We start from the raw sequence: 23,676 nt of genomic DNA, 5'->3' as shown, positions 1-23,676 counted from the left end.
TTACAGAAAAGCCAGGAGATGTCCAATTCACATCCCCTCAGCCGCTCTCATAGACCCCCACTAGACCAGCCGTATACATACTAACAAACGCGCAGCCAATCCGCACTGTACAGGCAGTATAGCAGCATTACATGACTCCACCAGCTTGCCGTAGTTTCCTAGTTGCACTTTATCCCGCCTCCTCAGCTCACGGCAGATTTGCAGTTTCCACGCCGGGTCCATGCTGTGCGTCTCATTACACCCGAGGACAGATGCCGCCATCTTTGTACTCTTAGCGTACATTTGGTTCATGTCGCGCGTCTCATTATACCCGAGGGCAGAGGCCGCCATCTTTGTACTCTCAGTGTACTCTGTTTTGGTACAGCAGCCTAGAGGAAGCGGAAGTCTTCTTGGACTGTTCAAGAACCGCTGTTTATCTTTATGTCTTCTGGCGGTAAGTCCATAGAATTTAGGTGATTGTGGAAATTAGTGATGTAGCTGCTGTCCTGCAGCAGTTATTGAACATGTGTGGAGCCTACAGCTTGTAGTGGGGGAGCTGCAGGGGGACCGACTTAATCCCGGTGTTCACTCTAAATCAGGAGGAATTGCTGATCCCTATGGTTGTACGCCATGCATCAGATGGGTGGAATCAGGAGGAATTGCTGATCCCTATGGGTGTACGCCATGTATCAGATGGGGGGAATTAGGAGGAATTGCTGATCCCTATGGTTGTACGCCATGTATCAGATGGGGGGAATTAGGAAGAATTGCTGATCCCTATGGTTGTACGCCATGTATCAGATGGGGGGAATTAGGAAGAATTGCTGATCCCTATGGTTGTACGCTATGCATCAGATGGGGGGAATCAGGGAATTGCTGATCCCTATGGTTGTACGCCATGTATCAGATGGGGGGAATCAGGAGGAATTGCTGATCCCTCTGGGTGTACGCCATGTATCAGATGGGGGGAATTAGGAGGAATTGCTGATCCCTATGGTTGTACGCCATGCATAAGATGGGGGGAATCAGGGGGAATTGCTGATCCCTATGGTTGTACGCCATGTATCAGATGGGGGGAATCAGGAGGAATTGCTGATCCCTCTGGGTGTACGCCATGTATCAGATGGGGGGAATTAGGAGGAATTGCTGATCCCTATGCTTGTACGCCATGCATAAGATGGGGGGAATCAGGGGGAATTGCTGATCCCTATGGTTGTACGCCATGTATCAGATGGGGGGAATCAGGGGGAATTGCTGATCCCTATGGTTGTACGCTATGCATCAGATGGGGGGAATCAGGGGGAATTGCTGATCCCTATGGTTGTACGTTATGCATCAGATGGGGGGAATTAGAAGGAATTGCTGATCCCTATGGTTGTACGCCATGTATCAGATGGGGGGAATCAGGAGGAATTGCTGATCCCTCTGGGTGTACGCCATGTATCAGATGGGGGGAATCAGGAGGAATTGCTGATCCCTATGGTTGTACGCCATGTATCAGATGGGGGGAATCAGAAGGAATTGCTGATCCCTCTGGGTGTACGCCATGTATCAGATGGGGGGAATCAGGAGGAATTGCTGATCCCTATGGGTGTACGCCATGTATCAGATGGGGGGAATCAGGAGGAATTGCTGATCCCTCTGGGTGTACGCCATGTATCAGATGGAGGGAATTAGGAGGAATTGCTGATCCCTATGGTTGTACGCCATGCATAAGATGGGGGGAATCAGGGGGAATTGCTGATCCCTATGGTTGTACGCCATGTATCAGATGGGGGGAATCAGGGGGAATTGCTGATCCCTATGGTTGTACGCTATGCATCAGATGGGGGGAATCAGGGGGAATTGCTGATCCCTATGGTTGTACGTTATGCATCAGATGGGGGGAATCAGAAGGAATTGCTGATCCCTCTGGGTGTACGCCATGTATCAGATGGGGGGAATCAGGAGGAATTGCTGATCTCTATGGTAGTACGCTATGTATCAGATGGGGGGAATCAGGAGCAATTGCTGATCCCTATGGTAGTACGCTATGTATCAGATGGGGAGAATCAGGAGGAATTGCTGATCCTTCTGGGTGTACGCCATGTATCAGATGGGGGAAATCAGGAGGAATTGCTGATCCCTATGGGTGTACGCCATGTATCAGATGGGGGAAATCAGGAGGAATTGCTGATCCCTATGGGTGTACGCCATGTATCAGATGGGGGGAATCAGGAGGAATTGCTGATCCCTATGGTAGTACGCCATGTATCAGATGGTGGAAATCAGGAGGAATTGCTGATCCCTATGGTTGTACGCCATGCATCAGATGGGTGGAATCAGGAGGAATTGCTGAACCCTCTGGGTGTACGCCATGTATCAGATGGGGGGAATCAGGAGGAATTGCTGATCCCTATGGGTGTACGCCATGTATCAGATGGGGGGAATCAGGAGGAATTGCTGATCCCTATGGTAGTACGCCATGTATCAGATGGGGGAAATCAGGAGGAATTGCTGATCCCTATGGTTGTACGCCATGCATCAGATGGGTGGAATCAGGAGGAATTGCTGATCCCTCTGGGTGTACGCTATGCATCAGATGGGGGGAATCAGGAGGAATTGCTGATCCCTCTGGGTGTACGCCATGTATCAGATGTGGGAATCAGGAAGAATTGCTGATCCCTATGGTTGTACGCCATGTATCAAATTCCCTTGACTGGGTGATTCTCTTTGCTCACTTTTGCAGCACATCCTTTCCTCTCTATATAATACATACACTATGTCAATAGGGCATGTTAGAGGCGCATGCTGTACCCCATGTATATCATACTGCCACAGGCTGTGCCCCCAGGACATGACATAGCACCATACACTTTGCCCCCAGGACATAATACCGCCACACACTGTGCCACCAGGACATAATACCGCCACACACTGTGCCCCCAGGACGTAATACCGTCACACACTGTGCCCCCAGGACGTAATACCGTCACACACTGTGCCCCCCGGACGTAATACCGTCACACACTGTGCCCCCCGGACGTAATACCGTCACACACTGTGCCCCCCGGACGTAATACCGTCACACACTGTGCCCCCAGGACGTAATACCGTCACACACTGTGCCCCTAGGACGTAATACCGTCACACACTGTGCCCCCAGGACGTAATACCGTCACACACTGTGCCCCCAGGACGTAATACCGTCACACACTGTGCCCCCAGGACGTAATACCGTCACACACTGTGCCCCCAGGACGTAATACCGCCACACACACACCGCGCCCCCAGGACGTAATACCGCCACACACACACCGCGCCCCCAGGACGTAATACCGCCACACACACACACCGCGCCCCCAGGACGTAATACCGCCACACACACACACCGCGCCCCCAGGACGTAATACCGCCACACACACACACCGCGCCCCCAGGACGTAATACCGCCACACACACACACCGCGCCCCCAGGACGTAATACCGCCACACACACACCGCGCCCCCAGGACGTAATACCGCCACACACACACACCGCGCCCCCAGGACGTAATACCGCCACACACACGCACCGCGCCCCCAGGACGTAATACCGCCACACACACGCACCGCGCCCCCAGGACGTAATACCGCCACACACACACACCGCGCCCCCAGGACGTAATACCGCCACACACACACACCGCGCCCCCAGGACGTAATACCGCCACACACACACACCGCGCCCCCAGGACGTAATACCGCCACACACACACACCGCGCCCCCAGGACGTAATAACGCCACACACACACACCGCGCCCCCAGGACGTAATACCGCCACACACACACACCGCGCCCCCAGGACGTAATACCGCCACACACACACACCGCGCCCCCAGGACGTAATACCGCCACACACACACACCGCGCCCCCAGGACGTAATACCGCCACACACACACACCGCGCCCCCAGGACGTAATACCGTCACACACACCGCGCCCCCAGGACGTAATACCGCCACACACACACACCGCGCCCCCAGGACGTAATACCGCCACACACACACCGCGCCCCCAGGACGTAATACCGCCACACACACACACACCGCCCCCAGGATGTAATACCGCCACACACACACACACCGCCCCCAGGATGTAATACCACCACACACACACCGCGCCCCCAGGACGTAATACCACCACACACACACCGCCCCCAGGACGTAATACCACCACACACACCGACCCCAGTATGTAATACCACCACACACACACCGCGCCCCCAGGACGTAATACCACCACACACACACCGCCCCCAGGACGTAATACCACCACACACACCGACCCCAGTATGTAATACCACCACCACACACACCGCGCCCCCAGGACGTAATACCACCACACACACACCGCCCCCAGGACGTAATACCACCACACACACACCGCCCCCAGGACGTAATACCACCACACACTATGCCCCAAGGCCTGCAGTTGTGATAATAGGCAGCACGGTAGCTCTCTCTCACTCCTTCATATACAGTCCCAAGTATATAACCTCCCTCTGTTCAGCATACAGCCGCATGTAAATGTGCAGAGGCTAAATACTATCACTTCATTATTCAGACTCAGATATATATCTCTCCCTCAGATATATATCTCTCCCTCTTGCATACAGTCCTATGTAAATACCTTTCTCCCCTCTCTTCAGCGTACAGTCCTATGCAAATACCTCCCTCCCCTCTCTTCAGCATACAGTCCTATGTAAATACCCCCCTCTCTTTAGCATACAGTCCTATGTAAATACCTCCCTTCTCTTCAGCATACAGTCCTATGAAAATACCTCCCTCCCTTCTCTTCAGCATACAGTCCTATGAAAATACCTCCCTCCCTTCTCTCCAGCATACAGTCCTATGAAAATACCTCCCTTCCTTCTCTTCAGCATACAGTCCTATGTAAATACTTCCCTCCCTTCTCTTCAGCATACAGTCCTATGTAAATACCTCCCTCCCTTCTCTTCAGCATACAGTCCCATGTAAATTCCTCCCTCCCCTCTCCTCTCTTCAGCATACAGCCCCCCTCCCCTTCAGCACCCTGAGGAGAGCTCATGTGGTCGGGAGGAGGATATAGTCAGGTCAGCACAGGAGCACTACAGCAACTATCAGCCACTGCACATTGGGTGCAATGTGCTGCAGTGCTGCCTGGTCCCAGAAGCTCCTGCTCACACTGTGGTGCTGTTAGTATTACTGTGTGAGCAGGAGGACTGTGTGTGCTGCACTGCACACTGGAAATGTAACACTATGTTGTGCAACCACAGCAGTGCTGCAAAGTCTGTCTCTCTGGTATAGGTGGGCGGCACTATACACAGCTCAGAGAGGAAAGGGGTCAAATTACTTAACCCTTTGTTGCTGGGCCAAGTGTAGTGCTGCCCACCTGATGTGCTGAGCACACTGCACCCAGTTGGGTAAGTCATTGAACCCCTTCCTTCCAGGAACAGGGGTGGTGCTATTCCTGTGAATTGTGGTCCAAATAAGGACATCATACTTGACCAAAAACATATTTTCACTGGAAAGGGCCCTGCTCTCACCCCTTGGCATCGGTTGTCTTACCGGATGAATTATCATTATAATGCAAAAATTTTAGGAGGGCTTCGAATCGAAACCGTGCCATGGACATACTGTAAAGTGAGGTTATTATACCCAATATCCCTACTCTAGTAATGTTTTTTTTTTTTACTAGGCCCGTGTGCAGCAGAAGCCCCCAATTTTTTTTTCATTTCTGGGTTCTGGGCCATAATTGGTGCACATACAACTTTGTTTGCGCCACTATCAAATTAATAAGGTCATTACAGAAATAGAGCTTGAAAAAGTCTTTCTGTGAGGCCTGTTGGGTTAATTTGGATTCCTGGCTAGTCTACGAAGCCAGGAATCTGTGGTTCTATTTTGGGGGGCTTGTGTCCGAAAGGGGTCACCTGTTTGGGGGGCTTGGGTCCAGATGGGGTCCCTTGTCTTGGGGCTGTGGTCCAGATGGGGTCACTTGTCTGGGGACAGCCTGAGGCGCTTACTTGCGTATTCATCATCACTGGATGATGAGGAAGGATGGAGGAAAGAAGGATCGGCCCCATTCATCCTCACTGGCCATTTCGGTGTCAATAAGAGCATATTTGGAGGCAACAAAAGCAAAGTTGTTTTTTTTGTTTGTTTTTTTTTTTAACTGTAAGGGGGGAAAAAAAACACCCCAAAAAAGAGGGGTTGCTGATTAGTGCCACTTGTGTGCAGCACTAAGCGGCGCTAGGGTGGTTTAAAAAAAAAAATTTAGGAATAAAAAAAACCCAACTGAACAGCGGCTAGGGGGCAGCAGAACACAGTCTGACCTACCTGTATTAGTTCTGGTGCTTGGACTGTTAGAGGCAGACACAGAAGAAAAGCCAGCAGCAGCTCCACTCCTGGATGGATCCTGGCCCTGGACATCGCCATAGTTATCCGCACTGTCCTGCATGACGGTGATTGGTGCTTTCTCACACAGCACCAATCACTGTTCTTTTCCAGCTTACCAGGTCACCAGAGCCCGGAAACCCCCTGCTCTGCTGTCATTGGCTGGTCTGAATTGACCAGCCATGGCCATGTATTTTTTGTTCAAGCCCTTCAGGACAAAGGACATAACTATACGTCCATTCTGCTCATGGACGTAAAATTATGTCCTTGGATGAAACAGGTGCCGAAGCCTGGGAGGATTCTCCCTCTGTTCATGATCGAGGCTGTGCAAAGCAATACCTCCGGTATCATAGCTATGGTGGCTGATCAGACTCCGCCCTAAGGCAAAATACTATCAGCTATGCCTATGATGGGCACAATACAATGCAGATAAGCCCTATGGTGGGAAAGCAAAAATTAAAAAATAATATACACACACACACACACACAGTGGTACCTTGGTTTAAGAGTAACTTGGATTAAGAGCATTTTGGTTTAAGAGCTCACAGGTTTTCAAAATTGTGACTTGGTTTAAGAGAATTGCTTTGGCGTAAGAGCTCCCTGTACTGGGTGGGAGGGGGAGTTGAGGAGGGGCATGGTCTGCATAGGGTGGTCTACAGCACTGTACTCTGACCCAGGAAGTCTCCCTCGCCTTCCAAATCATGGCAGATCCACTTCAGGCTGGGGCTTACATCAGGGGACAGGACTGTGAAGGTAATCTCTCCATAGTTGTAACCCCTCTCTCCCCGGACAGAGAGTGCTGCATGTATGTGCCCACATATGCCCTGCTCATTCCTTCATGCTCCCTGCAGTCTCTGTCAGTCCTTGTATTTCCCATCCTTGCCATTATGGGGATCTGCAGTTCCATCCTGTATTTACAAACTGCTGCTGTTTTGTCAGGTTTATGCACTTACTATACATTATACACTACATGGTAATTGCTATACTGTACAGTAACTTATAATATCACATATCCAGCTGTTTCTAAATCTTTGTTTAATTTGTTTTACATGTTGTTCAGAATAAAAAAAATAATTATTTTGGGGTGTGGAACCAATTGTCTGCATTTCAATGATTTCTTATGGCAACATTTGCTTTGGTTAAAGAGTGGATTTGGATTACAAGCACGGTCCCAGAACGAATTATGCTCGTAATCCAAGGCACCACTGTATTGCAATACATGCATAATCCCCATATTCCCCAATCCAAATAATAAATGTAGATAAAAAGTATACATATTTAGTATCACATAATGACGATGACAATAGAATTATCACATCATTAAACCTGCATTGTGACCGCAGAAAAATCAGGGTTAGATTCAAAAGGATAAGTTACAGCATCACAGAGCTATAACCACATAACGTAAAACAGGTCAGATTTCAAAAATGCGTTTTGGTCCTTCAAGTGATACTATCATCCCCTTACTCAATGTAAAGTTCTCCGCACCATGCCCAATCTTAGATGCTGCGCGTGATATATACCTGTATAACACTTGTCTGTGTAGTCTTTGTGCTCTAAAATCGCTTCTTTGGTGGACAGTGGCACTTTAGTGGGGCTTCAGCCTCTCCCAAGAGAGAGTGTGCTGTTCATCCCTTATACAGTAGTGCCTTGGATTACGAGCATAATTTGTTCCCGGACCATGCTTGTAATCCAAATCCACTCTTAAACCAAAGCAAATTTTCCCATAAGAAATTACTGATATGCTGACAATTGGTTCCACAACCCAAAAATAATGATTTTTTATTCTGAAAAACATGTAAAACAGATAAAACAATGAGAAACAGATAAATATGTCATAATATAAGTTACTGTACAGTATAGCAATTGGCATGTGGAGTATAATGTATAGTAACTGCATAAACCTAAAAAACTGCAGCAGTTTGTAGATACTGTACAGAATGGAGATGCAGATCCCCATAATGCAGTAGCGTTAAACAACAGGCCAGAATACAGAAGCAGAGCTGCTGTCAGAGGTCTGTGTGGTTACATGACCGCAATGGAAAGTGGTGTTTGTTCAGCATGGACAAATCAGGAAGTGAGAATCACAGAACTGTGCAGCAGGACAGTGACAGAAACTTTTCTATACAGCAGTGTGAATGGTTGAGTGTGAGTGCAGGCACAATATAGCAACAGAGTGTTTAGCTGAGTGTGAGTGCAGGCACATTATAGCAGGAATGGAGAGGATGGGAAACACAAGAGCTGACAGAGACTGCAGGGAGCATGAAGGAATAGCAGGGCAGATGTGGGCACATAAATGCCGCATTCTCTGTCTGGTAAGAGAGGGGTAACAGCTATGAAGAGATTACCTCCACACTCCTGTCCCCTGATGTAAGCCCAGGCCTGAAGTGGATCTGCTATAATTTAGAAGGTGAGGAAGACTTTCTGGGTCAGAGTACAGTGCTGTAGACCCCGCTATGCAAACCATTCCCCTCCCCCACTTGAAAAACTTTGAGCTCTTCTTGGAAAATGCTCTTAATCCAAGTTACTCTTAAACCAAGGTACCACTGTATATCTGTTTTTTAAGCTGTTCATATTGTTGTATGAGTTCTGCATTCATTTGTATTGTCTCTCTATGCATTGTTTCCTATTCTGCCATTTGCTGACCAGAATTTGTACATGCTCGTTCTTGTTCTTTTCTATTACATTTTGGGCGTGTTTTCGCAGCCCTGTTTGCTAGTTACCTGCTCTGAGGTACCAGTTTGGTTCTCACTATGAGACAGAGAGCACACTTAATCTTGAGCTTGTGTAGGTATCAATTTCTGACCAGCAATAGCCTCAGAAGCAACTGCTATTACAGAACTAACAACAGTGTTTTATTATCCATTATTGCTGTATCCAAGTTGAATAAACCAAATCTTGATTCATATCACTGTGTACTATAAGAGTCTTGGTGTGGTCCAGTCTGTTCCACATTCTGGATATGAAGGTAGGTCTCACAGTCACTATCAGCCAGCTACACCTTTAGGGGCGTCTCGTACTGGAAAACTCGCTGCGAGTTTTGCAGCGAGATCTGCTACAAGGTAAGGTCCTGGCAGGTCTTTCAGACTGCTGCGACTCTGCGAGTATGTGATTCACCCACCCTCTTAACCCCTTAATTGGCTCCGACAGTATCACTTTAAAGCCAAAATCAGCCTGCTCCTGAGAGGGGTAACAGAACTTTGGAGACTAACTCAGTGGTGAGCGAACCCTAAGCATATGGCCTTTTTCACATTACAAATCATGTGATCCAAGAATTTCTCTTGAAGACTAGTAGTGCAGTAGACATTTATACATTATGCACCTTTGAAGCAGCAAGGGGCCCCTTAGGCTTCCTTCACAAGTCTGTGTCAGTTTTTACTGTCAGGAAATCCTGATCAGGAGGCTTCAAAGGGCTTCAGAAAACCTTCAGGATTTCCTGTCAATAAATTTTTACCTTCAGCACCTCCTTCATACTGACTACAAGATCCTGGTTGACCTCCATTACAGTAAATGTGAATGTATCCTGCAAACATGGCTGAGGTCCGGGGGCTGAAGACCTCACAGCAGAGGTCCAGGTGGGGAGGAAGGGTGGTGAGGCTGCAAACACCACTGGTGTTGCGGTCCCGCCAGCAATCTTCATTCAGCAGCACTCCTGAGGTAAGGGGGAGGTGCAGGATTTAGTGCTGCCAGGGTACTGGGGGGCTGGGGGGTGTTGAGTGGCCGGACAGCAGCCCTAAGGTCCCAGACAGGTCAGTCGGCTTCAGTGCGGTTGGGGGCATTCACCACTGTGTGGTGTCAGCAGGGGGTGTCTTATGGTGCGTTTACACGAAGTGATAATTGGCCCGATCGTACGATTAACGATGTCGGAGTAACAATTTTTTTTTTCATAACGATCAGCGCTTAGATGGTACGATATATCGTACAGAAAAATCGTTTTGCGATCGCGCGCCCGCAGCCCGGCCCCCCGCTCGCAGCCCGGCCTCCCGCTCATCCGCAGCCCCCTGCGCCGGCTCGATCGGCGCCCCCGCCGCCGGCCCACGGTCATACGTTACCTGCCATCTTCAGCCATCCCCGGCTCCGCTCTTCAGTGCACTGATTGGCTGAAGAGGGGAGCCGGGAATTTCAAACGGCTCCTCTTCAGCCAATCAGTGCACTGAAGAGCGGAGTCGGGGATGGCTGAAGACCTGCTGCGCCGAGCAGGTAACGTATGACCGTGGGCCGGCGGGGGCGATTGGGGGGGCAGCGACCAGAGCGGCAGGTGGCGATCGAGCCGGCGCAGGGGGTTGCGGATGAGCGGGGGGCCGGGCTGCGAACGGTGGGCGGGACGGCGGGACGATCGCGCGACGACTGTTTACACGGAACGATCGGCGAATTTTTTGCGAACGACAATTTGATGACATGTTGAAAGATCAAAATGGACGATTACTCGTTCGTCGTTTGATTGTTCGCTGCGTTTACATGTACAATTATCATTCGATTTCTATCGTTATCGCGCAAATTCGCCTGATAATCGTTACATGTAAACGCACCATTAGGAGCTCTCAACTAATCAGGAATTCTGGACACTTTCCTGATTTGCATCAAGAAAACGTCCAGTGCTCCCACAGAGTTCTAGATGGGGGCATAAGTGACGGAATTCCGAACAAAAATAGGACAGGATCTAAAAAATCCTGACCTATTTTCCAGAACGGACACCCTTCAGGAAAAATTCTGAAGCGTGCCCTCACTAATGTACCTCTATGGGTCTAGAAATCCTTCTGGATTTCCTGATTAAAAAATTCAGGTGGATTTTCTGCACATGTGAAGGGGGCCTTAGGGTGCGTTTACACAGAAAGATTTATCTGACAGATTTTGGAAGCCAAAGCCAGGAATGGATTTGAAAAGAGGATAGATCCCAGTCTTTCCATTATGACCTGATCCCTGTTTTTAGTCTGTTCCTGGTTTTGGCTTCAAAGATCTGTCAGATAAATCTGTCTGTGTAAACGCACCATTAGGCTGGGTTCACACTACGTATATTTCAGTCAGTATTGTGGTCCTCATATAGCAACCAAAACCAGGAGTGGATTAAAAACACTGAAAGGCTCTGTTCACACAATGGTGAAATTGAGTGGATGGCCGTCATATAATGGCAAATATTTGCTGTTATTTTAAAACAACGGCTGTTATATTGAAATAATGGCAGTTATTTACTGTTATATGGCGGCCATCCACTCAATTTCAGCATTGTGTGAACAGATCCTTTCTGTGTTTTTAATCCACTCCTGGTTTTGGTTGCAATATGAGGACCACAATACTGACTGAAATATACGTAGTGTGAACCCAGCCTTAGTGTGTTAGATCCCTTCCTGGAAAAACATCTGTTACTGGTCCATTATTAGCATGCCAAGGTACAACTAATGCAAAGTATCTTTTATATGTTCACTAAGATCCAGTATAAACACAAGGACATGTATATAAATATAAGGAAATGTATATATAAACTGTCCGACAGGTCAGTAAGGAGAGCTAGAAGATCCGAGCTCCTCATGGCTACTTATAACCTGGCGAATGAACGGCTGCGTATCCTGGAGGAGATTGAGAGGGAGATTGCTGCCATCTTACTGAATGCAGGTAATACTGATCACTAACATCTGCAGTACATGTTCACTTCTTTTAGTCTAGTTTTGATATTATCACGTATTTCTCATCAGATTATCTGTAATCCCAGAGGGAAGCTGCAGGTAACACCTGTGATATAAAAATATCCGACCAATGATCAGACTGACTGCTATACATCACATATAACATGAATATAACCTGGTCAGATACGTATATTAACCCCTTAAGGACAGAGCCTGAAATGGCCTTAATGACAGAGACAAATTTTATGAATATGACCAGTGTCACTTTAGTCATTAATAACTTCGGGATGCTTTTACCTATCCGGCTGATTCTGAGATTGTTTTCTCGTGACATATTGTACTTTACATTTCTGGTAAATTGGAGTCGATACTCATAACAAATCTTTATGAAAAAAACCCAAATAATGTGAAAAAATGCATTTTTCCAACTTTGAAACTTCTTTGCGTATACAGAAAGTGGTTATACCACATAAATTATATATTAAATAGCATTAGCAACATGTCTACTTTATGTTGGCGGCATTTATTAAACTATCTTTCATTTTTTTTAGACGATAGGAAGCTTAAAACATTAGCAGCAAATTTTCAGTAAAATTTCAAAATCAGATATTTTTAGGGACCTGTTCAGGTTTAAAGTGTATTTGAGGGGCCTGTATGTTAGAAAGCCCCACAAAGCACCCCATTTCAGAAACTGCACCCCCCACACTCTGCAAAAGCATATCCAGAAAGTGTTTTAACCCTTTAGGGGAGTCACAGAAATAAAAGCTAAGTGTGTAAGGAATTTGAAAATTTTAATTTTCTGTGCAGAGATTTTATTGTAATCCAATATTTTTCATAATTATAAACCTATTACCAGAGAAATGCACCCCAATAATTATTGTCCCGTTTCTGCAGTTTATAGAAATACCCCATATGTGGCCGTATTGCGCTATTTGACGCAACCACAAGCCTCAGATATAAGGGAGCGCCTAGTGAATTTCAACGCCTCCGTTATATTTGGTCATTTTTGACTGTACCACTTCAGGTTGGCAGAGGCTCTGGGGTGCCAAAACCTAAAAAACACCCCTAAAGGGACACCATTTAGAAAACTACACCCCTCAAGGAATGTAACAAGGGGTGCGGTGAGCATCTGGACCCCACAGGTGCTTCACAGATTTTCCGAACAATATGGCGTGAAAAAAGAAAAATTTATTTTTTACACTAAAACGTTGTTCTAGCCTTCAATTTTTCATTTTCTTAAAGGGATAAGAGACAAAAAATGTGTTTACTGAAAAGGATTTCAAGGGCCATGTCGCATTTACAGAGCTCTCGTGCTGCCAAGACACTGGAAACCCCCCACAAGTGATTCCATTCTGGAAACTACACCCCTCAAGGAATCTAACAAGGGGTGCAGTGAGCATATGGACCCCACTGGTGACGGGCACAAATGTGGAACAATGTGACGTGAAAGGGAAAAATTTCATTTTTTCACTTTCATGGCACAAATGTGCCCATCATCAAGGGGTCCATATCCTCACTGCACCCCTTGTTAGATTCCTTGAGGGGTGCAGTTTCCAGAATGGGGTCACTTGTGGGGGGTTTCCAGTGTTTTGGCAGCACGAGGGCTCTGTAAATGCGACATGGCGTTCATCATCCATTCTAGCCAAATCCAACCTCCAAAATCCAAATGGTGCTCCTTCCCTTCGGAGGCTTGCCCTGCGCCCACATGGCGCTTTATGTCCACATGTGGGGTATTTACGGACTCGGGGGAAATTGCTCTACACATATTGTGTGTTTTTTTTCTCTTTTAACCCCTTGTGAAAATGATAAATTCAAGGCTAAACCAACATTATAGTGTAAAAAATGTAATATTTCATTTTCATGCCACATTGTTCCACATTTGTGCCCGTCACCAGTGGGGTCCATATGCTCACTACACCCCTTGTTACATTCCCTGAGGGGTGTAGTTTCCATAATGGGGTCACTTGTGGGGGGTTTCAACTGTCTTGGCAACACAGAGGCCTTTTGAATGCAACATGGCCCCTCAAAATCCATTCCATCCAAATCCAGCCTTCAAAAACGAAATGGTGCTCCTTCCCTTCGGAGGCTTACCCTGCACCCGCATGGCGCTTTATGTCCACATGTGGGGTATTTACGGACTCGGGGGAAATTGCGCTACACATTTTGTTTTTTTTCTCCTCTTTTAACCCCTTGTGAAAATGATATATTCAAGGCTAAACCAACATTATAGTGTAAAAAATGTAATATTTCATTTTCACGCCACATTGTTCCACATTTGTGTCCGTCACCAGTGGGGTCCATATGCTCACTACACCCCTTGTTACATTCCTTGAGGGGTGCAGTTTCCATAATGGGGTCACTTGTGGGGGGTTTCAACTGTCTTGGCAACACAGGGGCCTTTTGAATGCAACATGGCCCCTCGAAATCCATTCCATCCAAATCCAGCCTTCAAAAACCAAATGGCGCTTCTTCCCTTCGGAGGCTTACCCTGCACCCGCATGGCGCTTTATGTCCACATGTGGGGTATTTCCGTACTCAGGGGAAATTGCTCTACACATTAAATGTTTTTTTTATCTTTTAACCCCTTGTGAAAATGAAAAAACATGACAAGATTAATGATTTAGAGTAAAAATTTTACAAAAATTACACTAAATGTTGGTCTAGCCTTGATTTTTTTCCATTTCCACAAGGGGTTAAAAAAGAAAATGAACACAAAACGTGTAGGGTAGTGTCCCCTGAGTACGAAAATACCCCACATGTGGGCATAATGTGCCATATGGGCACAGGGCAAGTCACCAAAGGGACAGAGCGCCATTTAGAGGCTGGAATGGAGGATGGAGGCCATGTCGCAATTACAAAGCTCCTGTGCTGCCAGGACAGTAGAAACCCCTGACAAGTGACCCCATTCTGGAAACTACACCCCATAAGGAATCTAACAAGGGGTGCAGTGAGCATATGGACCCCACTGGTGACGGGCACTTACGTAGAACATGTGCCGAGAAAATAAAAAATACAATTTTTTTCATTTTCACGTCCCAAATGTGGCCGTCACCAGGGGGCCATATCCCCGCTGCCCCCCTTCTTAGATTCCTTATGGGGTGTAGTTTCCAGAATGGGGTCACTTGTGGGGGGTTTCTACTGTCCTGGCCGCACAGAGGCTTTGTAATTGCATCATGGCATCCTCTAATGGGAATGGCGGCCATACCTACTTAGCTGGGGAAAAGGGACAATTCTAATTTATTTGGGGGTATTAGGCCAATTATTAGTTTATAAGGTTGGAAATGACAGGTGTCCATCAAACTCAACCTGTGTTGATCCAGAGGAAGGCAAAAAAAACCCCTCGTAAGGCAGACGACAGTAGCCTCATCACAGGGAAAAATTATTTCCTGGCTCCATAATGGCGATCAGAATAATCCCTGGATCAACGTGACCCCTGAAATAGGAATAAGGGACAGAATTTAGATAATGTAGAACCCCAGTGACGTGTGGTGCGCCTTGGAGCGATCCAGTATGCAGAGGCCGGGGGGATCAGGACAGGTGTCACACTGGAAAATGGCGTCCTTCCTGATCCCCCTGTTACCCCACACTCTGCACTTCTTCTGGGGTCTCCCTTTCTCCAGTGTGGGGGACGTCACCTGGAAAATGTTGTCCTGGTGCGATACAGGGTCCTTCATATCCAGAAGCGCTGGGTCCGCTCCATGGCTGCTAAATATTAGGGCTCTATTACGGCTTCTGATATGTTCGGATCGTGCCGCAAGCTACAGTAGCTCGGGCAGCGAGGGACCGGAAGAGGGGGTGCTGATATAAAAGTTATCCCCGTACAGGTGGTAACCTTTATCCAGCAGTGGGAAGATCAGTTCCCGGACGAATTTCTACATTCTGAACATCCCTATAGTGGCTGATACGTGTATTACACATATCAGCCGCTAGGGGGCAGCAGAGCGCAAAATACGGAAACAGCCGACGCTGGAGCCGAAAATAGCCGAGAGAAGCCGAACGTGACGTCACGGAAGAAGCCGAAGACCCGAACGAAGACGAGGATGCCGCGAACCCGGAAGACGCCGATCAGGAGCCCGGGACAGGTGAGTAATGTACAAATACCTGCTCTGGACCCCTCGGCTGCCTAGCTGAGGGGTCCAGGGCAGGTATTTACTATTTTGTGGGACTCTGATCGCCGTGCCACCGGCCCGATCGCCGTGAACGGCCGGCCGGCCGTTCACGGCGATCGGGCCGGTGGCACGGCGATCACCATTACTTTTTACAGTAATGGCGGTCGGTGCCGTCCGAGGACAGCACCGACCGCCATTTTTTTCCGGGTCATCGGGTCGCCAATGACCCGGAAAGGTTCCGATCGCCGCTATTGGCTGATCTGAATTGATCAGCCTATAGCGGCGATCGTAAGGCCGGGGGGTGTTAACCACCCCCCGTGCCGTGAAGCTAAGATGGCCTGCTATGATTTATAGCAGGTCATCTTCCCCGACCGCTGTGTGTGAATACGCAGCGATCGGGGAAACATCGGGCGTAAATTTACGCCCTGATGCGCCAAGTACCAGGGCGCGAGGGCGTAAGTTTACGCCCGATGTCGTTAAGGGGTTAAGGTGCGTTTACACAGGCAGATTTATCTGACAGATTTTGGAAGCCAAAGACAGGAATGGATTGGAAAAGAAAATAAATCTCAGTCTTTCCTTTATGACCTGTTCCCTGTTTATGGTCTGTTCCTGGCTTTGGCTTAAAAAATCTGTCAGATAAATCTCTCTGTGTAAACGCACCATTACATACTCAAATACAGGCAAACCTCAGGCGCCCGCCCCATCACTAGCAATCCCTTAGCGTTTGGCATGTGCCCCAGTCACCCCCTTGTCTCACTCAGCTGCCCCAGTCACCCCCAGTTCCACTCAGCTGCTTTAGTCACCCCCAGTCTTACTCAGCTGCCCCAGTCACCCCCAGTCCCACTCAGCTGCCTCAGTCACCCCAAGTCCCACTCAGCTGCCTCAGTCACCCCCAGTCCCACTCAGCTGCCTTAGTCCCCCTCAGTCACCCCCAGTCCCACTCAGCTGCCCTAGTCCCACTCAGTGACCCCCAGTTACCCCTCATCTATTCCTGTACTACTACTACACCCCTTATCTTTATCTGTACTACTACACCCCTTATCCACTTAACTCCTCCACTACTATACCCTACCTAGATGGAGGCAAAAAGAAGATCTCCTATACTATATGGGGGAAGAAGTAGAACATATTTGGAAAAACTACTTATATGGGGCACAGAGGGGGCTTGTCTACTACATGGGGGCACCAGGGGAGCACTGTTACACTGGGAAGCTATACAGTTGTTGTCTCAAATGTCATTAAAATAATCTGACGCTGCAGCGAGAAAAAAAATTCTGTTTATTTAGCAAAAAGAAAAAAATCGAGATTTAAATCGAGAATTGTCCAAATTTTTTTTTTTTTTAATTGATTTATTTTTTGGCCATATCGCCCAGCCCTAACTGTACATATAGTATACACTACACATAGCATATACTGTATATATAGGATATGCATATATTGTTCGTGTAGGATATACATAGCATTTGTTGTACATATAGGATACACTGTTCACATAGCATATACTGCATATATACGATATGCATGTACTGCATATATACGATATGCATGTACTGTACATATAGGATACACTGTACATAGCATATATACGATATGCATATACTGCACCTATAGGATATACATAGCATATACTGTACATATAGGATACAATGTACACATAGCATGTACTGTACATATACTGTACGTATAGGATATACTGTACATGTAGGATATACATATAGCATATACTGTACATATAGGATACAATGTACATAGCATATATACGATATGCATATACTGTACATATAGGATATACATAGCATATACTGTACATATAGGATACAATGTACACATAGCATGTACTGTACATATAGGATATACTGTACATGTAGGATATACATATAGCATATACTGTACATATAGGATACACTGTAGACATAGCATATACTGTACATATAGGATACAATGTACACAGCATATACTGCATATATACGATACGCATATACTGTACATATAGGATACAATGTACACATAGCATATACTGTACATATAGGATACACTGTACACATAGCATATACTGCATATACGATATGCATATACTGTACATATAGGATACCATGTACACAGCATATACTGCATATATACGATACACATATACTGTACATATAGGATATACATAGCATATACTGTACATATAGGATACAATGTACACATAGGATACACTGTACACATAGCATATACTGCATACATACGATATGCATATACTGTACATATAGGATATAAATAGCATACTGTACATATAGTATGCGCAAGCCAAAAAGACAGAAATGGCTGCACATCGTACCCATGGCTGACACGAAAGCTTATTCAGCTACATTTAAAACCAACATCAGAAGTTAGTATATAATTGGCCAAACCATATTGCCTCATGTACCACGTGCAGGTCTTCTGATACACATTAGTCCCTAACCAAAAAACATCACTGTGCCGGTCAGCGACCACAATCCCCGCAAAACGTGCGCAAGCAGAGAAGGTGGCCTTTGACTGGCACGGTGTGGACTTAGTGTAGGGACCCATGTGTATCAGATACCTGCACGATGGTACATGGGGCAGTATGGCTTGATCAATTCATACACAAAACTCTGATGTGTTTTTTATTTTAGCCTAGGGGCACTAGTATCAGCCATAGGTGTGAGGTGCAGCGCTCTTTTTCTTCCCTGAACCGCATACTGTACGTATAGGATACACTGTACACATAGCATATACTGTACGTATAGGATATACATATAGCATATACTGTACATATAGGATACAATGTACACATAGCATATACTGTACATATAGGATACACTATACACATAGCATATACTGCATATATGATATGCATATACAGTACATATAGGATATACATAGCATATACTGTACATATAGGAGACAATACACATAGCATATACTGTACATATAAGAGACAATGTACACAGCATATACTGCATGTATACAATATGCATATACTGTACATATAGGATATACATAGCATATACTGTACAGATAGGATACACTGTACACATAGCAAATACTGCATATACGATATGCATATACTGTACATATAGGATACACTGTACACATAGCATATACTGTAGATATAGGATATGCATATACTGTACGTATAGGATACAATGTACACATAGCATATATTGTACATATAGGATACACTGTACACATAGCATATACTGTTCATATAGGATATGCATATACTGTACGTATAGGATACAATGTACACATAGCATATATTGTACATATAAAGGATATGTATAGGCTATACTGTACATATAGTCTATGCATAGAGGATATACTTTATGTATAGGATATGCATAGAGGATATACTGTACAAATAGAATACATAGTTGCTATAATAGCGGTGGTATCACAGACAGAGTAAAGTGTGGGCCTGTCATGTTCAGCTGTTCAACAATCGGACTCTGACTATCTAGGATGGTGTCAAAAGTTTTTTTTTGTTGTTGTTGTTTTTTTTCATATATATATATATATATAACAACAGTTTTACTCTTTATTATGTTATTGTATGCTTAGAGATGACAGCCTCAGCTCTGACTCCTGTGTTATCAGGCGTCCATTGTCTATGCTTTTCTGCATTAGGCCATTAATTCCTGTGTGAATATAAATCTACTGTTTCTCTTGCAGGAAATGTTATATTGGAGCTCTCCAAAGAGAAACCAAATGAACGTCTCTTAGACAGACATGCTTCTCAATTCACCGCCTCCATGCAGAAGGTAGAATCTGAACTCTCCGGGCAGATACGCTATCTCACACAGGTATGCTAAAAAAAAGCAGCAGACATAATGGGGAAGCCTTATAATGCCTGACATGAGACTGCTTTGCTATCTATGTAAATAATGGGGAAGCCTTGCCGCCTAGAAGGCTCTTCTCTTACATAGCACTAAGGCTGGTATTACACGGGCCGAGCAGGGCCCGATAATACCTGTAAACAAGCGGCGATCTAGCAGATCACTGCTCGTCTACAGGTATTATCGGGCCCTACTGGGCCTATTACACGGCCTGATAATCGTTAAACAAGGGCTGCAAGAACATTGTTACCGATGTCCTTGCAGCCCTTGCATAACTATATACATTACCCATCCACGTTCCAGGGCTGCTGCTGCGGTCTTCTTCTCCCCGGGTCCCGCGCGCTGTAACGTCAGAGTGGCCTGTCAGCTGACAGGTCGCCCAGCCGATCACAGGCCGGGACCGCCGTGGCCTGTGATTGGCCGGGTGGCCTGTCAGCTGACAGGCCACTCTGACGTTACAGCGCGCGGGACCCGGGGAGAAGAAGACTGCAGCAGCAGCCCTGGAACGTGGATAGGTAATGTATATCGTTAGTCGCCGCCTGTGCACCGCTATTACACGTAGCGGTACGCGTTCGGCGCCCGACAAAAATAGGTCAGAACCTATATCAACGATCAGCCGATCATCGTTGTCATCGGCTGATCGTTGTATTTATTACATGGAAGGATAATCGGCCGAATTGGGCCGATTATCATTCGTATATTAGTACCCTAACCATCCGTATTAAAGTAGATCTGAAACTAAACACTAATTAGTAGTTTTATTCTTTTTCTCTTCATTCTGAAGTTTGAGACTTTTTCATCTTGTCTCACAGGTTGCCACAGGACAGCCCCATGAAGGTTCCAGTTACAGTGCACGCAAGGATGGAACAATGGCGCTCAACAGGATTGACTATGCTAGAGTGAAGCTAACAGAACTGTGCAGAACATGTGAGCAGATGTTGGAGCAGCCTTGACTTTCATTTAATCGAATCTGACATCTGGAATTCACCTTCCAAACATAGCTATTAGGTCGAGGAGGCACATGGTACTTTTTTATATATCCATCTGTGCTCCCACATTTACCCTCCCATCCCTATCTCTGCTTGATTGTCAGTCAGCTGGAAGTTGAGCCCTGATGGTCAGTTAAGCAGAGATAGGGATGTTTGGGGAAGCGCAGAGCTTTTTTAGCCCTCTGCAGTTCAGGGGCTCAGGAATGCCTCTTTGACACTTTGCCACCAGACTTAACTTGACTTAACAGCTATCAAACTGCAGGATTGGTTTAATTTTTGAGCGGCCTCATACAACGTAGTAGTATATAAGAAGTCAGTGTTCTTAAGACAAGAAAAAGGACTCTTTAAGATCCTGTCTGTTTTTAAAATCTAATTGTATGTTTATTCACTTCAGGCATTATGTGAGACTTGCAGGTTACAGTTAGGTTTGGCTATTTACAACTTTTTGACAATATTTCTGGCATGTCCACAGTATATATGTGTCCCTGTATGTGGGTCCTACTTCAGGGATCCGCACCTATCTTCAGATCGATAGCTCACTGGTCTGTTTAAGGAAGCCAGAGGGCTTTGGGACACAAAATAGCTGCATCCAGTGAATTTTGCAATTCATGTACATCTTATTGACTTAAGGGGAGTTGTGCAAAAGGCGTAGTTGCTGGAATTATGTATGGCGCATAGCCATGACTGTACTACTTGTAATTGGAAATGCGCAAATTGCCCAACCCACCAGATTCGGAGTAGATATGTAAACAATTTTTGATAAATTGTAATAGGTTATTCTGATAAATTATGTATGCCTCAAAGGACATGACTATAGTTAATAAGCTGGCTATTGTTACTGATTGATAGCAAACTGTGCACCAGATTGTGGTGCAAGCTCCCTCAGAATATGTGCCACTATTTAGAACAACTCCTGTTCTTTGGTAGAAGATCCTTGTCTCACAAAACTCAGCATGAGCCAGCAATGTATAAAGCATCACTGGCCTTCTTGTTAGCAGAGGCACAGATTCCCTAGGAAATCTATGTACTAGTGCCCCTGCTTCTCATTTCATGCCCCCCCCCCCTCATTATACCCTTTTTACTGATGGAAGCAATCCTTTGTGTGTAACACTGATACAAGAAGACATCTGCAATTTGAATAGAAGATATATACACTCACCGGCCACTTTATTAGGTACACCATGCTAGTAACGGGTTGGACCCCCTTTTGCCTTCAGAACTGCCTCAATTCTTCATGGCATAGATACAACAAGGTGCTGGAAGCATTCCTCAGAGATTTTGGTCCATATTGACATGATGGCATCACACAGTTGCCGCAGATTTGTCGGCTGCACATCCATGATGCGAATCTCCCGTTCCACCACATCCCAAAGATGCTCTATTGGATTGAGATCTGGTGACTGTGGAGGTCATTTGAGTACAGTGAACTCATTGTCATGTTCAAGAAACCAGTCTGAGATGATTCTAGCTTTATGACATGGCGCATTATCCTGCTGAAAGTAACCATCAGATGTTGGGTACGTTGTGGTCATAAAGGGATGGACATGGTCAGCAACAATACTCAGGTAGGCTGTGGCTTTGCAACGATGCTCAATTGGTACCAAGGGGCCCAAAGAGTGCCAAGAAAATATTCCCACACCATGACACCACCACCACCAGCCTGAACCGTTGATACAAGGCAGGATGGATCCATGCGAATGTCGCAGCAGAAATCGAGACTCATCAGACCAGGCAACGTTTTTCCAATCTTCTACTGTCCAATTTCGATGAGCTTGTGCAAATTGTAGCCTCAGTTTCCTGTTCTTAGCTGAAAGGAGTGGCACCTGGTGTGGTCTTCTGCTGCTGTAGCCCATCTGCCTCAAAGTTGGAGGTACTGTGCGTTCAGAGATGCTCTTCTGCCTACCTTGGTTGTAACGGTTGGCTATTTGAGTCACTGTTGCCTTTCTATCAGCTGGAACCAGTCTGCCCATTCTCCTCTGACCTCTGGCATCAACAAGGCATTTCCGCCCACAGAACTGCCGCTCACTGAATGTTTTTTTTTTTTTTCGGACCATTCTCTGTAAACCCTAGAGATGGTTGTGCGTGAAAATCCCAGTAGATCAGCAGTTTCTGAAATACTCAGACCAGCCCTTCTGGCACCAACAACCATGCCACGTTCAAAGGCACTCAAATCACCTTTCTTCCCCATACTGATGCTCGGTTTGAACTGCAGGAGATTGTCTTGACCATGTCTACATGCCTAAATGCACTGAGTTGCCGCCATGTGATTGGCTGATTAGAAATTAAGTGGTAACGTGCAGTTGGACAGGTGTACCTAATAAAGTGGCCGGTGAGTGTATGTATATATATATATAAATATATATATATATATATATATATATATATATATATATATATATATATATATATATAAAATTAGGCTCAAATGCAGTGCTCCCCAACCTTTGGTCGGGGAGCCAGTTGTAGCAAAAGTACATTTCCATCATGCTTGTGTGAAGATACCATTGAAGAATTGTCCAGTTTCTAACATAAAGTTAGTCACTCAGCTAGAAAATTTACTGGAGGGGCCGTCGATTCAGGTTTCTCACATCTTGCCAAGAGGAAAGGGGGGGTTACAAAGAGTGTAAAAGGAGAAATATCAAGCACGATGGCCATAAAAAATTGGTTCTTTATTGAGGTTGAATCCATAAAATCACATATAGTTAGAAGAAAATATCACAGACACTTAGCTTTTTCTTACTAT

General features: G+C 46.0%; 2 protein-coding genes across 5 annotated transcripts in view; one reads left to right on the top strand and one right to left on the bottom strand.

Annotated features, from left to right (window-relative positions):
- LOC138797564 (calcium-binding and coiled-coil domain-containing protein 2-like) overlaps positions 1 to 23,676 on the bottom strand; it is a 46,772-nt gene that overhangs the window by 17,389 nt on the left and 5,707 nt on the right. For 2 of the 4 annotated variants that reach the window (XM_069977883.1, XM_069977885.1), the window contains exon 1: positions 132 to 353. The exons of 1 other annotated variant lie outside the window; for it this stretch is intronic. In XM_069977883.1, the coding sequence (XP_069833984.1) occupies positions 132 to 330 (199 nt within the window). In that variant the 5' untranslated portion in view covers positions 331 to 353. Of the gene's footprint in view, positions 1 to 131; positions 354 to 23,676 lie in introns of those variants that run through there. One more of the 4 variants, XM_069977884.1, reaches the window with a different exon arrangement.
- MED11 (mediator complex subunit 11) lies at positions 238 to 23,221 on the top strand. Its single transcript, XM_069977889.1, has 4 exons — positions 238 to 433; positions 11,864 to 11,982; positions 19,781 to 19,911; positions 20,757 to 23,221. Exons 2-4 carry the CDS (start codon positions 11,898 to 11,900, stop codon positions 20,895 to 20,897), a joined length of 357 nt encoding a protein of 118 aa, XP_069833990.1. The 5' UTR covers positions 238 to 433; positions 11,864 to 11,897; the 3' UTR covers positions 20,898 to 23,221.

This window comes from Dendropsophus ebraccatus, chromosome 7 (assembly GCF_027789765.1).
Source record: "Dendropsophus ebraccatus isolate aDenEbr1 chromosome 7, aDenEbr1.pat, whole genome shotgun sequence".
Taxonomy (NCBI): Eukaryota; Metazoa; Chordata; class Amphibia; order Anura; family Hylidae; genus Dendropsophus; species Dendropsophus ebraccatus.
This window is presented reverse-complemented; position numbering and strand designations above follow the sequence as displayed.

Bases quoted from the DNA above. Each gene is read 5' to 3' on its own strand.
- MED11 (XM_069977889.1), top strand. From the start codon at position 11,898: ATGGCTACTTATAACCTGGCGAATGAACGGCTGCGTATCCTGGAGGAG. The intron at 11,983-19,780 runs GTAATACTGATC...TTTCTCTTGCAG, and splicing joins TGCCATCTTACTGAATGCAG to GAAATGTTATATTGGAGCTC. The intron at 19,912-20,756 runs GTATGCTAAAAA...CTTGTCTCACAG, and splicing joins AGATACGCTATCTCACACAG to GTTGCCACAGGACAGCCCCA.